The sequence below is a fragment of the Conger conger genome, chromosome 4 (assembly GCF_963514075.1).
Source record: "Conger conger chromosome 4, fConCon1.1, whole genome shotgun sequence".
NCBI classification, from domain to species: Eukaryota; Metazoa; Chordata; class Actinopteri; order Anguilliformes; family Congridae; genus Conger; species Conger conger.
The window spans coordinates 30,140,211-30,155,658 of record NC_083763.1 but is presented as its reverse complement, the minus strand read 5'-3'; the positions used below and the strand labels follow the sequence as shown (position 1 = coordinate 30,155,658).

General features: G+C 44.2%; 1 protein-coding gene across 4 annotated transcripts in view; it reads left to right on the top strand.

Annotated features, from left to right (window-relative positions):
- The window catches only part of prkag2a (protein kinase, AMP-activated, gamma 2 non-catalytic subunit a), a 122,648-nt gene extending 107,822 nt beyond the window's left edge, over positions 1–14,826 (top strand). For all 4 annotated transcript variants that reach the window (XM_061238127.1, XM_061238128.1, XM_061238129.1 and 1 more), the window contains 9 exons: positions 2,819–2,877; positions 5,045–5,090; positions 5,392–5,446; positions 6,685–6,811; positions 9,142–9,307; positions 9,420–9,457; positions 10,007–10,153; positions 11,874–11,967; positions 14,620–14,826. In XM_061238127.1, the coding sequence (XP_061094111.1) occupies positions 2,819–2,877; positions 5,045–5,090; positions 5,392–5,446; positions 6,685–6,811; positions 9,142–9,307; positions 9,420–9,457; positions 10,007–10,153; positions 11,874–11,967; positions 14,620–14,651 (764 nt within the window). In that variant the 3' untranslated portion in view covers positions 14,652–14,826. The remainder of the gene's footprint in view (positions 1–2,818; positions 2,878–5,044; positions 5,091–5,391; positions 5,447–6,684; positions 6,812–9,141; positions 9,308–9,419; positions 9,458–10,006; positions 10,154–11,873; positions 11,968–14,619) is intronic.
- The last annotated feature ends 622 nt before the right edge of the window (positions 14,827–15,448 follow it).

Below are 15,448 nucleotides of genomic sequence, written 5' to 3'. Positions count from 1 at the left end.
TGTGCTCTTTAGCAAATCCAGGTGATTCGAACGAAATACTGGGGAGGACCTCTGAATTCCGGACCTGGATTTGCCACCTCAGCCCTGTAGCAGGCTTTCTCTCTCTCCTTTTCCCCCCTCTTTACCCACTACCAATTCCCCTGCTCTTTTTCTCCCTCTCTCCACTCCACCCCCCCCGTCATCCTCTCCCTTATTCATTTCTTTGCTCCCTCTCCTCTTATCTCTGGATCCCTCGCTCTTCTTTCCCCCTCTCCCGGTCTTCTTTGTGCTCTGTTATGTGGGCCAGTGTCATGGAGACTGATATAAATACTCCTCCTGAGAGAGACAGAATGCTGGATGCCTGGGCTCTCAGAAGAGCGCCATTGAAATCGGCTTAGTAAATACAGCCAAAAGAATGTCTCGTTCGCTAGCACCAGCCCAGTGATTAGACATGTGAAATATAGCCAGAATTAGAGCTGGGCTGTTTGGCCTCAAATTAATATCACGATAATTTGATACATTTACCCCGATAGTAATAAAAACACGATAGTTTTTGTGGTTCAAAAACAACACTTTTTAAACTACCATGACAGTTTACTGACAAAAAAAAGGAATTTAAGGGAAGCTTACATCTTATCTCCATGAAACGCAATATATATATTTTTTTTAACTTTTTTTTAGATATTTTTTCGGCTTTTTTCAGCTTTATTGGACAGTATAGTATAGAGAGACAGGAAGAATGGGAGCGAGAGAGGGAAAGACATGCAACAAATGTCAGACAGTCGGATTCGAACCACTGACGTCGCGGCTCGCAATGGGCATGCGGTCAGTGCTCTACAGGCTGCGCCACCGAGACACCCTGAAACGCAATCTTTTAATTAATATTTTAAACTATGTAATGTTTTCATTAGTTATTGAACATACCACTTTAACATATATTAACATTATTTACCATTAACATTTTGCACAATGCACATTTCAGACGAATATAGAACTTTTCACTATTTAAGAAGTCACTGTCAGACTTTTAATATTAAATGCAAACTAAATCTAAAAGTCCTATTTTATACAGTAAAAATACACTAGCAGCTAATGCCGGCACAAAACTACATGCTTGCTAACTTTACTGAGGAGCTGACTAACGTTAGCCGCAAATATTCCATTCTCTCTCGTCTTAACCTTAATCTGCATACTGCTAAGCATTTTTCCTTTATACTTTATAAATAAAACTATACCAACATATGTTCACCACAAATTCGTATAACAAATAGCTAGGTCTTCCTTGCTATATAGTTAGCTAGCTAACTGTCATTTCAGATGTCTTATTACGATCAAAACAGTCATGATGTTATAGTACAAGTGTGTATCAAATGAACAGATTTCATGTTCTGCTCCTGATTTACACCGTAAATAGTACACTGTCTCTGTAGTTCACTGTTCTTGATTTACTCAGTGAATGCAGTTAGTATGCTGTCTCTCTGTAGTTCACTGCTCCTGATTTACACAGTGAATGCAGTTAGTATGCTGTCTCTCTGTAGTTCACTGGTCCTGTTTCACACAGTGAATGCAGTTAGTACGCTGTCTCTCTGTAGTTCACTGCTCCTGATTTACAAACCGTAAATATAGCCTGAAGCATGATTTACACACTGTAAATCTGTCTCTCTGTAGTTCGCTGCCTTTCCTTTTCTTTATTTAGGCACTATAGCTGTGTGTATGATTTCACTAATGAGCATTCAGGACAGTTCAGATGAATTCTGTAAGGAGCAGGTTGAGGCCCCAGGACAGAGCCCAGACTTTCTCACAGAATACTCAGCGCCTCCAAACCACCATCTAAGGGCTTTCAGAGCAGGGTCTTGTTTTAACAGGCCGTCAGTTTTGTCTGCCTTCACTTATTCATGACTGAAGAGAGCGCCCCTCCCCCTTCCTTCTCCTCCCTCCTCACGGGGAGACAGGAGCAGGATGGCGGTTAATTATGCAACGTTCTGCAATAAATCAGTGGAAGCTGTAATCACCCGGAGGCAGGCTGAAGGCTCGGAGAAGCGTTCATCTTTCACCGTCTGATGTCGGCCGCATTCACAAACAGCGTGTTATAAACGGGAAGGCAATGTTTTTATTGTCTTAAATTACATTCAATTTTATTTGTATAGCACTTTTCACAGAGGACTGTCACAAACACAGAGTAACAGAAGGAAAATACCAGCCCCCAGGTAGCAGGCGGTAAAAAAAAAAAACTCCCTTGTGGGGAGAAAAACCCTCTCGGCAGTGGTGAGGAAAAAAACCGTGGCCGTCCTTCACTGGCCGATGGGTTGAGTTGGTAACAGTTGAGGTATTAAAATAGTAACGCTCCCCTGTGGCATTGTGTTGTGAGTGTGTATGCACAGTGGTTGGAGTAGTATTTTTTCACGTATCCTAGCTTGTGTCTGTCGCTGCGTGCTATACACTCTCACGTATTCCTGATTCCAGTAAGTGGAAAATAGTGTGGGTTTTATTTGTATTGTCATCACATGTGGGCCACCCCCCATGAAGAATTGAATGATAGTTCACCCCCCTGCTTAATTTGTTCTTGTGCCGACCTTGCACCCAGCCCGTGTGCTCTGTCTCAGCCCAGCTGAAACATCTCCCCTACGGCTCTCGTTGCCTTGGAGAGCCTCGGCACGTGAGGGAACAGGGCGTCACAAGCCCCGTGCCCTACTTACAATCCCTCCGCCGCCAGCTGACAGAAGTCCTCCCTCTGCGTGTGACTCCTGCCATCGTCATGATGTACGCGTGGCCGGACCAGCGTAATCACCCCCGCTGACTCTGACGTTCTTCCACCCCCACCCCCCCCTTTGTGTTCCAGGAATGTTAACAATCACAGACTTCATCAACATATTACACAGATACTACAAGTCACCCATGGTATGTAAGTTTTTTTTTTTCTCTGATATTATTAATAAAATTAATTCAATATCTCTTATTAGAATTCCGTGTCAATGACAAAGGGGTTTTATTTCAGTTTATTATGGGAAAGTACTGTAAAATCATCATGGCACAGTAAAATCCTTGTGGAGCCAGTTAAACTCTCCTGCATATTCCATAGCTGCTTTAAGACCTAGCTGTGTAGCATGTCTCCTGAGGTCGGCTTTCAAACCCACTGTTCTGTTTTTGACAACAGCAGCAGATAATTCAGTCAGTGTGTGTGTGTGCTTGTTTGTGTGTGTGTGTGTGTCAGCGAAGATGCATTAATGGTCAAGCTGATATTCCTCAGGATTTATTTTGAGTATTGAATTGCTGAGCATTAGATATTATTCATTATTATGACCGCTTATGAAGCATTTCATAAGCACTGTCATGCATTTTACCTCATGTGTAGCGGGTGGCAGGTGGGCCAGTACCTTTGAGGTGCAATAGGTGATTTCAGACTTCTAAAGGTCAAGAGGGGAATAGCAGCAACAAACACCCTCAAACCACAACACTGTTTACCCCCCCCCCCCCTTCTCTGTAAATGTGCTGACGTTGAAACACCATCGGCTGTGGCAATTGCAACCAATTTTCAACCAATGAGCTTCAGTTATTGTACAGTTATATAATGTTTTGGTACAGAGTGTCTTGCTCTCAACTGTATGTTTTGAAACCCAAATTTAAGGACTAAAAAACACAGGCAGAGGGTGAGTCAACATGTCAGTGAGCCTTTTTCAATGATAGGAAATGGTCTTGTAACAATGTTTTAACACAAACATTTTACCTATTGTACCTTTAACCCTAGCCAGGGTGATCCTTAAAGGCTTCTGAATACTTTAAACTGCCTTTTGGAATGTTGTATTTCCTTTCCTCCCCTCGTTTCCTTGCTTTCTCCAATGGGTAGAGCTAAGAATGAGGAAAGGCTGTAAGGAAACGAGGTGAAAAATAAACGATAGTTAAACGTCGGTACTCCACCTCGTCTCCTCGTCTGACTGAGCAGGCGAACATACCATCAGCTCTAAATAAACAAAGGCTTCCAGATCATTCTCTTCCATCTGCTCGTTTGCCACAGCCGTTGTTGTTTTTCCGCTTTGGTGCGGTAAACATTTTTGCTTCCATGTTCTCTGCGGTTATCACAACTGCAGAATCTTAGTCTGCACCCCCACTGGCGTGGGGTGTCGCTAAACAAACAGTTTGAAGCCACAACGGGTACACACACGCGTGTACGCGCTGCCTTGTTCAGCAGTGGGTTATCAGCGAAATAACTAATGTAATATAACATAGCGCGTTACCTTTGGATATCCTCACGTTTTCATCGAGGCCAAGAACTGCTTCACGTGGGGCCTTGGCAACGGAACGCAGAATAAAAATTTAATTGGGAGGGGGAGAGAAACACTTTATTAGCGGACCTCAACGCTATGGAAACGGGCTTTGATCTGTGCTTTGTGGGTAAGCACTTCTTCTCTCCAAAGGCGCTCGTCTCTGAGTCATTTTCATTCCGTTGATTACCTTCCTCGTCGAAAGTGCCGATAAAATAATGAGTGCGTTTTTCAATCGCCAAGTTCCACATTCCTGCCCTGCGGGAGTCATTCGGATGTCTAAAAGCGCCCCTTAATGCAGATAACTGGCTCTGTTCTCACTCACAGAAAATGAGAGGAGACTCAACTGTTTCTCTGCTTCTCAGGGAGAGCATTTATTAATAATAGAAAAGCACTTTGCATCTTGCACTGGAGTCTGAGATGATGGTAGGCTCAGTGCCACTGTGCCCGTGTGTTAGGTAAAGGGTTTGGCACAACACCACCCCTATGGACCTGTCAGAAAATTTATTTTGGTGTTGACACGTTTGGTTTTTTGTTAGGAACAAAAGAGCACTTTGGCGACTTCCAGGTAGCCTAGCCTCTCCGCCGCCTGTGCTGCCATGGACCATCTTGTCCAAAAGCTATGAAAAGTGGTATAGATTATATTAGTATAAGTATAGATTTCCCCCCTTCACTACTTTTTTGCTTAATGGATTTTCTTTCAAATTGGGATTGTAAATCATTCTTTTTTTCAAATGGCTGCTTTATCAGTCATGGAACATGACTGCAATTATTTCACCTTTTCAATCCCAGTATTTGTGTTTCAGGTTCAAATCTACGAGCTAGAGGAACACAAGATTGAGACATGGAGAGGTATGTGTGTCTCTTGTCCATCTAAACTGCTGCCAGCAGCTCCTCCTTTTTGAGGGTAATTCATAGATTCCAACACACCAGACAGGCTCAGTAAAGCGTAGAAAAGTATTTGAATCCAAAACAATTACGTATTTGACCCAGGTCTGGTTGGAACATTGTCGGGCTACATGTGCAGTCATTGAAAATCCCAGTGAAATGCAGCACAAGTGTATTGTCATTGGCAAACCATGAAGTTCAGTGAATTAACAGTGCATACTGTATTGCCTGCATGTTCCGCTGAACAGTCTTCTCTTTCCTACAGAGCTATACCTGCAAGAAACATTTAAGCCTTTAGTGAACATATCCCCCGATGCAAGGTAAGGAATTTTGAAACATCAAGAAGATGATAAAGTTTCATCTGAATGTGGTGACATTGTTTCTGTTTTGTTAATGTTCAAAGTCTTAGTGTGTTTTTCCTCCATAGGCTCTCCAACAGTTTTCAGTTATAATACACTTCCCAGGGAGCTAGTCCTTCAGCAGTCCCTGCCCCCCGCCCCTTCCCCGCTGCATTTTCTATGTGAAGTGCTGCCCACTCGTTTTCAGCATACTGAATAATTTATAACTTGTATACTTAGGGAATGCATAGAAAAGGTATTTGCTCAGTGGAAATGTATCTCAGAATGAAGATTCTGTTCCCAATGGAGTTGTTGGGCTGTAGAATCAGTGTAGTTAAAATCTTGGTCAGAAGAACTATACCGATATACGACCTGAACAAAGGGGTTAGGCTTAGGGTTCTTTCCAGTCGCTTATTTTTTCACCTCCTCATTTCCTTTCCTTGCCTCCTTTCCTCACTTCTAGGAATTGAGGAAACACTATCAGGCAATTGGAACTTCCTTCAGTTTGAAGGCACGTCAATTACAGATGTGGCAGATGGGGAGAGATGGATCCACAGGTCCATAATTTATACTTCCGCAAATGACGCTCTAATGTTTCCTTGCTCAAGAATCCTTCGAGAGCCTCCTAGCTCCTCGTTTCTTGCTCCTTCAAGGAGCGTTCCACGGGTTGGAATTTCCTTAAAGATAGTGGACCTCAATCGATTTCCAGGTCAGTTGAGGAACGAGGAGACAAGGAAGGATAAAATAAGCGATTGGAAAGCCCCCTGGGTTCTTTTCCTTGCTTGCATGTGCGTTCAGAAGCGCCCCTAGTGGTAAAGGGGTATTATTGCAGCAGACATTTTCTTTGTCAGGCACACTAGCGCGAGTTGTGTGTTGCAGTCTCCTAGTTCCTCGTTCAATGCCTTTTTCATTGAGCTTTTTGTGACTTTACCCTTTGCCTGACAACCGACTCCAGCTGAGTGCAGCCTTAATTATTATGGTTGAATGAATGATTTGTTAAACGATTGACCACAGTTGAATCTCTCGGTCAGTTACCACAGATTTAATCGTCGATTCAGCCAAGTCAGAGATTTCTCTGTGAAGAGATACACATAATTGTCCTCAAATGACCACTTTAGCCCAGCCCGGTAAAGTGGTAAAAGAGAAGCAGGCGGCTAAGATAGAGGCTCCCCACCACGACCCTGAGGACCTGACCTCCGATAACCCGTTCTGCTTTGCAGCATATTCGATGCGGTGTACTCGCTGATCAAAAACAAGATTCACCGGCTGCCGGTCATCGACCCGGTCACTGGAAACGCACTTTACATCCTCACGCACAAGAGGATCCTCAAGTTTCTCCAGCTTTTCGTAAGTACAGCTTCGTCGACCGCCTACGGTTAACACGCGGCTATGGAAGCAGGAAGCTGAAGTCTTTTGAGCAGGGGTGCACAACAAGGGTCGATCCATTTCAGGATTTTTTGCCATCTTCTGCTCTTAATTACTGAATTAGCTCAATCGTTTCTTGAATTGGGCGGCACGGATGGTGCAGTGGGTAGCACTGCCGCCTCACAGCAAGGAGGTCCTGGGTTCGAATCCCCATCGGCCGGGGCCTCTCTGTGTGGAGTTTGCATGTTCTCCCCGTGTCTGCGTGGGTTTCCTCCGGGTACTCCGGCTTCCTCTCACAGTCCAAAGACATGCAGGTTAGGCTGATTGGAGAGTCTAAATTGCCCATAGGTATGAGTGTGTGAGTGAATGGTGTGTGTGCCCTGTGATGGACTGGCGACCTATCTAGGGTGTATTCCTGCCTTTCCTGCCAATGTATGCTGGGATAGGCTCCAGCCCCCCTGCGACCCTGTTCAGGATAAGCGGGTTAAGATAATGGATGGATGGATGGATGGATGGATGGATGGATGTCTTGAATTGGTATCTGTATGAGCACCAGCCACAGCCTCAGTCTGCTAGCGTATCATGAAGATACTGCACTCCCGTAAAGGAGTGAACCAGCGAAGTTCGGGAAAAAAACTAAGGTAATTAGCTGGAACGAAAACCTGCATGCAGACCGGCCCTCGGGGAGTTGTGCACCCCTGCTTTTGAGGGTCGTGAAAGGAAACGGGGGGACTCTGGGTCAATCACTCACCATGGTTATGTCATGCAGTTTTGTCTTTGCAAGCTTCGGAGTACTTTCTGATTGGACTTAGAGGAGTTCATTTCTCAGTATGAGAACCCATTATGTGTCACAACCCAGCTCATAAGGGCATGAACATCAACATTTGACCACAGTGTGGGGGGTGAAAGTCAGTATTATCAGTAGTGTAGTATTGTGCAAACCCTAAAAGAAAAGGTATCTGTCTGGCGCAAGTGCTCTCGGACTTCAGACAGGCCCCTCTTAAACAAGACACCAACAAGCAGCGGATGCAGACGAAGAAAGGGTAGCAGTATGCTGCCCCCTTATGGAGACCAAGTGGAATTTCATCTATAAGTCTGTGCCAGCATTGCAGAAAATGATTTGAATTCTTAATCTACATTTTAGCTACAACCCTGTAGTAGTATGTTTAACATCATTGTCACTAATGTGCTGTCACTCGTTTTGATATTTTAGTTTTCTGTGAGTTTTAAGGAGTTGAGTGACAACCATGTATATTAGTGTTGAGGCAAGAATCAGAGGCCAGTAAAAGTCAGTTATGGGGTAAATGTATCTGTGGTTGGATGACAGTGATGAGAATAGCGGGAGAGATCAAGAGCGTTTTTTGGAGAGCGATGAGAGGAGGAAAGGGTGGGAGAGGAATTAAGAGATTGTAAAAATGTGAGATAGTGAGAGAAGCAGAGAGAGAGAGATCAGTAGAGAGGGAGATTGGCTCTTTGACAGGATAATGGTCTTTAGCTGACTTCAGAGGATCAGTGTTATCTATGTCATTGCCTTCAATTTCCCCAGCCCTAAGCTTCTCCCATCATCCTTTGCGCTCTGTGAATCCTCCTGTCTCACACGCTGGGGATGCCAGAAAGCGGTCGCACAACAATGCACGCTCACGCTATGGGACCTAATACACAATTTTTCCAATATAAAGCTGGACACAGGCTAAATTAGTATGCCTATTTCTCACTCGAGTTGGAACTGGGCTGAATTATTATGCCCATTTCCCACTGGCTTCATTTCGATTCTAGGGTTGTGTGTGTGTGTGTGTGTGTGTGTGTGTGTGTGTGTGCGTGCGTGCGCGTGTGTCTGTTTGTGTCTGCGGGTGGATTTTATCGGGGATGTGAGATTTCACTGTCTGTGTTCTTGTACACACGTGAGTGAGTCCCCGAGTCAGTGCTGTGATGGGATGTGCAAGATGCCAAAGCCATAAGGACTCATAAGGAGTGTGACTGAATGAGTCAGTGGTCTGATGGGACTCATCAGGAGTGCGAGTGAGTGAATAAGTCAGTGAGTCAGTGCTGTGATGGGACTCATCAGGAGTGTGAGTGAATGATTCAGTGCTGTAATGGGACTTATCAGGAGTGTGAGTGAGTGAATGAGTCAGTGCTGTGATGGGACTCATCAGGAGTGTGAGTGAGTGAATGAGTCAGTGTGTCAGTGCTGTGATGGGACTCATCAGGAGTGTGAGTGAGTGAATGAGTCAGTGAGTCAGTGCTGTGATGGGACTCCTCAGGAGTGCAGGTGAATGATTCAGTGAATCAGTGCTGGGATGGGATGTCTGCAGGTGTGCGAGATGCCAAAGCCCGCCTTCATGAAGCAGACCCTGGAGGAGCTGGGGATTGGAACCTACAGCGACATTGCCTTCATCCACCCCGATACGCCCATCATCAAAGCACTCAGCATCTTTGTGGACAGGAGGGTGTCTGCCCTGCCCGTGGTGGACGAATCAGGTGAGGGGTGGGGGTGATGGGGTCAAAGAGTAAAATCCTCCTCTTTTACCAAATTAAAAGTTTTCTTCACCTGCTATTCAGCCCGTTCATTTTTTCTGTTCTATCCTTTCAGGGAAGGTCGTGGATATTTATTCCAAATTTGATGTCATAGTAAGTATTTATTGCCCGTATAATATTTTGTTTTTCAATGATTTTCACCTCAGCAGTCAGTTGGGTCATAGTGTGTTTTTAAAGGCCCACACGCATCAGCCTTCTCTTCCTGGTTTTAGTATCTGAAACACCCATAAAACCTTCCCTATGAGCAGTGACGTAGGTTTTTTGAAAAGTACCTAACCCTGCCCCCAGAGCCCAATTTCCCCTCTGCCTCCTGTGGTCAGCTCCCTGTGTTATTGTCATCCGATAATTATGCAAAAACATACGTCCTATCACATGAAAGAGTTTTACAAACAGCTTGGAAAAATAGCGGCTAGACGCTAAATACTACCCTGCATACTTCCACTGAAATTGTTTTGCTTGAAAAGGTATGGAACACATTTGGAAGCTCCAGGATTAAATTAAAGCTGGGCCTTTAAGGATTAATTTTCTCAGTTGATGATCACATGGTGAAATAGGAAATGTGGAATTATAGCTGTGTGTGTACATAAAACAGAAGCTGTTTTTATCTTTGCATGGCTGTACCCATCCGTGTCCTCTGTGCAGAACCTTGCTGCTGAAAAGACCTACAATAACCTGGACATCACGGTGACGCAGGCCCTGAGGCACCGCTGTCAGTACTTTGAGGGAGTTATGAAGTGCAACAGGCTGGAGACGCTGGAGACCATCGTGGACAGGATAGTCAAAGCGGAGGTGAGCAGACACAACAGCTCACACACACACACACACACACACACACACACACATTGACATGCACACACAGCTCTTCTACCACATTTCCAGCTTCACCACATGAACACATGCACACCCACATACACACTCTCTGTAGACCAGATAGTCAAAGCGGACGTGAGCAGACACAACAGCTCTCACACACACACACACACACACACATTGACATGCACACACAGCTCTTCTTCCACATTTCCAGCTTCACTACATGCACACACATATACACTCTCTGTAGACCAGATAGTCAAAGCAGAGGTGAGCAGACACAACAGCTCACACACACACACACACACACACACACACATACATACACACACACATTGACATGCACACACAACTCTACTTCCACATTTCCAGCTTCACCATGTGAACACATGCACACAAACACACGTACACTCTCTGTAGACCAGATAGTCAAAGTGAGGGTCAACTTCCAGACTGGTACACACACACACACACACACACACACACACAAAGGATTGGACAGTCAGAGCAGAGATGAGTAGACAAGCACGCACACACATTACCCTGGTACAGATGCATGCATGCAGGGGCCAACCAGAACAGAGACACATGCGCTTATACAGAGACCACTTAACTCCTGAGGAGAGCTGAGGAGCTGAGGAGAGCCAGTCAGGGAGACACTCCCTGGGAGGAGGACACATTCAGACAGGCGGAGACAAACAGATGCGCATACTTGAAAGCACCACTGTGAGCAGCGATGAGATGAGATAAGATAAGTTTCCTTTTATGAAACGGCAGTCTGCCCTAGCTACATTAAATAGACCTCCTTACCCACGTGCATTCGGTGCAGGCCAGGCCGACTGAAGACAAAGACCTGCTTTGTTTGTTTGTGGGTTTTTATATCACTTTAGTTATTTGGCTGACCCTCTTACCCATGGCAACTTACAGTTGATTAGACAAAGAAGGGGCAATCCTGTCCTGTAGGGAGCGATGTGGGGTTAAAGGAATACACAGTGCAGTGAAGGTAGTAACTCTACCTTCAGAAGGTGTGCTGTGCAACCAGCGGAAGACAAGGATGCATGTGTGTTCAGCGGTTATGGTTCCAACCGTCGAACTTCTCCCGTTTTAATTTTTTTCCAGCAGGTTTTTTGATACCTTGTGTAAATAAGACAGCTTCAGAGTTGCTGTAAGGTGCTTTTCTTGACTTTGAAGTAGGTAGGCTACTGAATCCTGTAGGCTTCAAGTCTTTATGCTAAGCTAACAAGTTATGTTAACATGGAGACCGAGCCAGTGAATGCATAAAAATGAAATCGAACATCTCGACTAAGTCTGCATAAATCGGAAAAAAGGTACAGTACTGTGCAAAAGTTGATGCTGGTTTGAAGGCAAAGGTCACACCAAATATTGATTTAATTTAGATTTTTCTTCTGTTCACTCACTTTGCATTTTGTTAATTGATAAAAATAAACTATTAACATTTCTATTTTTGTAAGCATTCTTACTTTACAGCATTTGTTTCACACCTGCCTAAAAGTTTTGCACAGTACTGCATATTTCCCGAAATGTTGGCGTATTCATTTAAGGGCCTTGTCTTATTGTGGCTACACTGGTGCTTGAACCACCAGCCTTCCAGGTCTCAGTCATGTACCTTGGCCACTAGGCTACAGGCTGCTGGGTTTGGTGCTTTTGGCCATAGCTGATGCCTGATGTCCCGCAGGTCCACAGGCTGGTGGTGGTGGATGAGAACGCCTGCATCGTGGGAATCGTCTCCCTGTCGGACATCCTGCAGTCTTTGGTGCTCACACCAGCAGGTATAGACGCTCAACATTCCTAAACCTCTGGACACATGACCTCTCACCCCATCCCCTGGGCCCCACAGGTACCCCCTACCAATAATCGGCCAGTGTGTGGATGCTTTGGTGCCTGCCCTGGAATGGTGTGCTAACCTGAGCTCTTTGCCGAGGGATACAAACGGGTTTGGCTATGAACAGGCGCCAGCCAATTTGTTTCAATCATTGCTTTGTTTGCTCAGGTCAATTGACCATGATGCTGGTCTAGCGCCGCTTGTTTTTTTTCCTTTGTTCTTATGAACCCACCACTAGCAGGCTGTCCCACTACGAACACACACACACACACACACACTCTCATGCACTGTTACACTCACAGTGTTTGGCTTGTTAAGATCAATACAAACAATGCAAACCCATTGTTCATCCCAGCCCCCAAAACCCCAAAACTGTGTGTGCATGTGAGCATGCATTAGCGATGGACATTTTCAGTATTTTCATGTTTTGGTTAACTGAAATATATTCCACTAACTGGTTAAAAATCTATTTTATAATCCCTGTAATAGGCTGTACAAGCACGCTCCAAGAGAGTACCGAGGTATTGTAGTCCTCGCCCCCCCCCCCCCCCCCTTATAGTTCCGGAAGAGATTTTCCCATTTGTTTTTGCCATAGCCATTTCAGAAAGTTTCTAGCTAAAGCCTTTTAAGTCATGAACCAAACCATCCAGCTACCAGATGAATCATGATATTATGAAACATTTTATGAAGCAAAAACATGGAAAATGGAAAACTGTACTTAATGAAAATGAACTATGCATCCCATAAAGCATTGCGATCAATGTAATTGAATCGCTTTCCACTCATGTTTGCATTTTTAGGTTAGTAACATTTTATGTTGAGTGCTTTCTTGTATATATCGGAGTGTTGGTCCATGGCAGAGTGGAACACGTCTAACCAATTGGAAACTCCTGACTTTGCGCTTTTCAGTTTTCGGTTCATAGTTCACCTGTAAAACTCTCCTGGGCAACAGTGCTTTACGATTGTGGGTGTCTCAGTTTTTCACCAGTACCTAGCCAGGATTAAAACAGTTTCTCAAAATCAGACTGATTTATGTCTTCAGAAGCAGTATACACCATTGTTTCACAATCTGGTAGCTCATGGCAAGTCTAGCTTTTACTTTTATTACATACTCCATATACGAATCAAATTCTTTATGGCGAATATGAATGCAGATCTTATTTCCGGAACCACCGTATCAGCCAAATTTAGTATAAACAGTTAGATACTGTATGTTACTGCACTACAGGGGCATCATTTCAGAATGGGATAGCAAAACAATAACTTCTATAAAATCTGGTTGCTCATTTTCCACATTTATGGCTAGCCTAATATTGTTCAAGGACTTGCATTTTAATTTTACAATTGATTTAGGTGTTCAACTGTGCATCTGCAAAACCCTATCCAATTTTTTGGGCCAGTCTGAGGGTCCCCGGTTCGATCCCCCACCCTGGGTGTGTCGAAATGTCCCTGAGCAAGTAACTAACATAAATTGTAAACCACTTTAGATAAAAGCGCTATATAAATGCAGTCCATTTACCATTTACATACTGTAGGTGATTTGTTGGAGAAATGATTGGAGTTGAAATTGCACACTGCCTTTTGAGGGCAGTCAAGCATTCTGAATTTTGAATAAACATGTTAAGTTGTAGTTTGTCTCAATTATATTCTCAATGATACTTTTTCTGTTGCTTCAGCTCTCATTTTTTGTAACAGCTGGTAGAGACATAATGTCATTTAAATTGAAAACTACAGTATACAAACACATGCATCAGCTTTAGAGGTATATATATACCTGCATGTGTGCGTGTGCATGTATGTGTCAATGTCTGTGTATACACTGCATACATCACATTACATTACATTATTGGCATTTGGCAGACGCCAATCTATCCGCCCCTATCACTCATCATAGGGCTGAGTATAAAGCTATTGTATAAAGAGTTGCCTATAGCTTTGACTCTGGTAAAATCTTTGAATCTTTCTGGCACCAAGATGTCACACAGACTTTGTAACAGGCTGAGAACAACCTGAAAACATGAGAAAAAGCGTTTGCATGTTGTCAGTACTAATCAAGGGGGGAAAAAAAACTCAACTCCACTGTGGGCTCATTCCAATCGCTTATTTTTCTCCACTTTTTTCCTTTCCTTGCTCCTGACCTGGAAATCGATTGAGGTCCAACCCCTTAAATGTTCCTTCTATGAGCTAGAAGTAGAAGTTATGAACTCGCAATCTTTCCTTTGAGCAAGGTAACATCAGTGCATCCTTTATGGAAATCTGTTTTCAGTAAGCCTGACGTATAAATAATCAACCTGTGGATCAACCTCCCAATCTGCTACGTATGTAACTGAACTGGCTTCAAACGGACATTTGAAGGAGCAAGGACTTTTCATTTACCTACAGTAATCCATGTTATTCCCCGTCTTTACTTCTTTTTCTCTCACCTTTTCCCATCCTCTCCCAACGGGTGGAGCTAGGGGCAAGAAAAGGAGAAAAGTAAAAAGAGGAGGAAAATAAGAGATTGGAACGAGCCCTGTATGTATTTACTCCAGTGTGCACCTGCCAAAAGGCTCCCCCAGGGAACATTACCCCACGTGTGTTTGTGTCCCACCTCCTCCAGGTGCCAACCGGAAGGAGAGCGAGGCAGAGTGAAGAGACGGCTGTGATCTGCGACGTGATGCTGCTGTGTGGGTGGGGGGAGCTGAAGTGTAAAGTGGACGGGGCCTGGGCTGGAACGGCACCTGTGATTGGCTGTCTGATAACTGATCTCGGGGTCCTGAAGTGTGTACTGTGATGAGGGACAAGAAGTGACGGGCGAGAGGGGTCATCGGAGTTGGGGGCGGTGGGAGGGGGTTGGGGGGGCTTCTTTCCTCTGTACTGGAGGAATGAGTCATCAAAACATGTATTTTATGACCACATCACCACCTACTGCAATATGTACAGCCTCTAAACTCAAACTAATTTGAGTTTATTATTAATTTTGGAGGCAGTACTTCCATTAATAAATATGTCTTTCTCACCCCCACCTTTCAGCTCTATATATAAAAACACACATGCACTTTCCCTAAACTGAGAGTCTGACTAGTCATCGCAATCTCATCTGGACAACAGACACCACAATCCCCTGCAGTCCTTTCCAGACAAACACACACACAAACACACACTTCATAAGTGCGCGAGCGCTTGCCTTGTGAGGTCCCGGTGACAGGAGGGCCGATCGAGCCCCCGTGTCCTTAGTGCCTTCTGTCTACCAGAGTCGCCCATCACCGGCTGCTGCTACGAAGGAGAATGTTCAAAATACACCCCAAACTGAATGTGAAACGAGTCTTTAAAAAAATAATAAAAACCAAAACGGTGTAAAGAGGACGGACACATATTGTCACTAACTGAGATAGATAATTAAAAGCTTTATTTATTTTTTTAAATAGTGATTTTGTTTTATTTTTTTC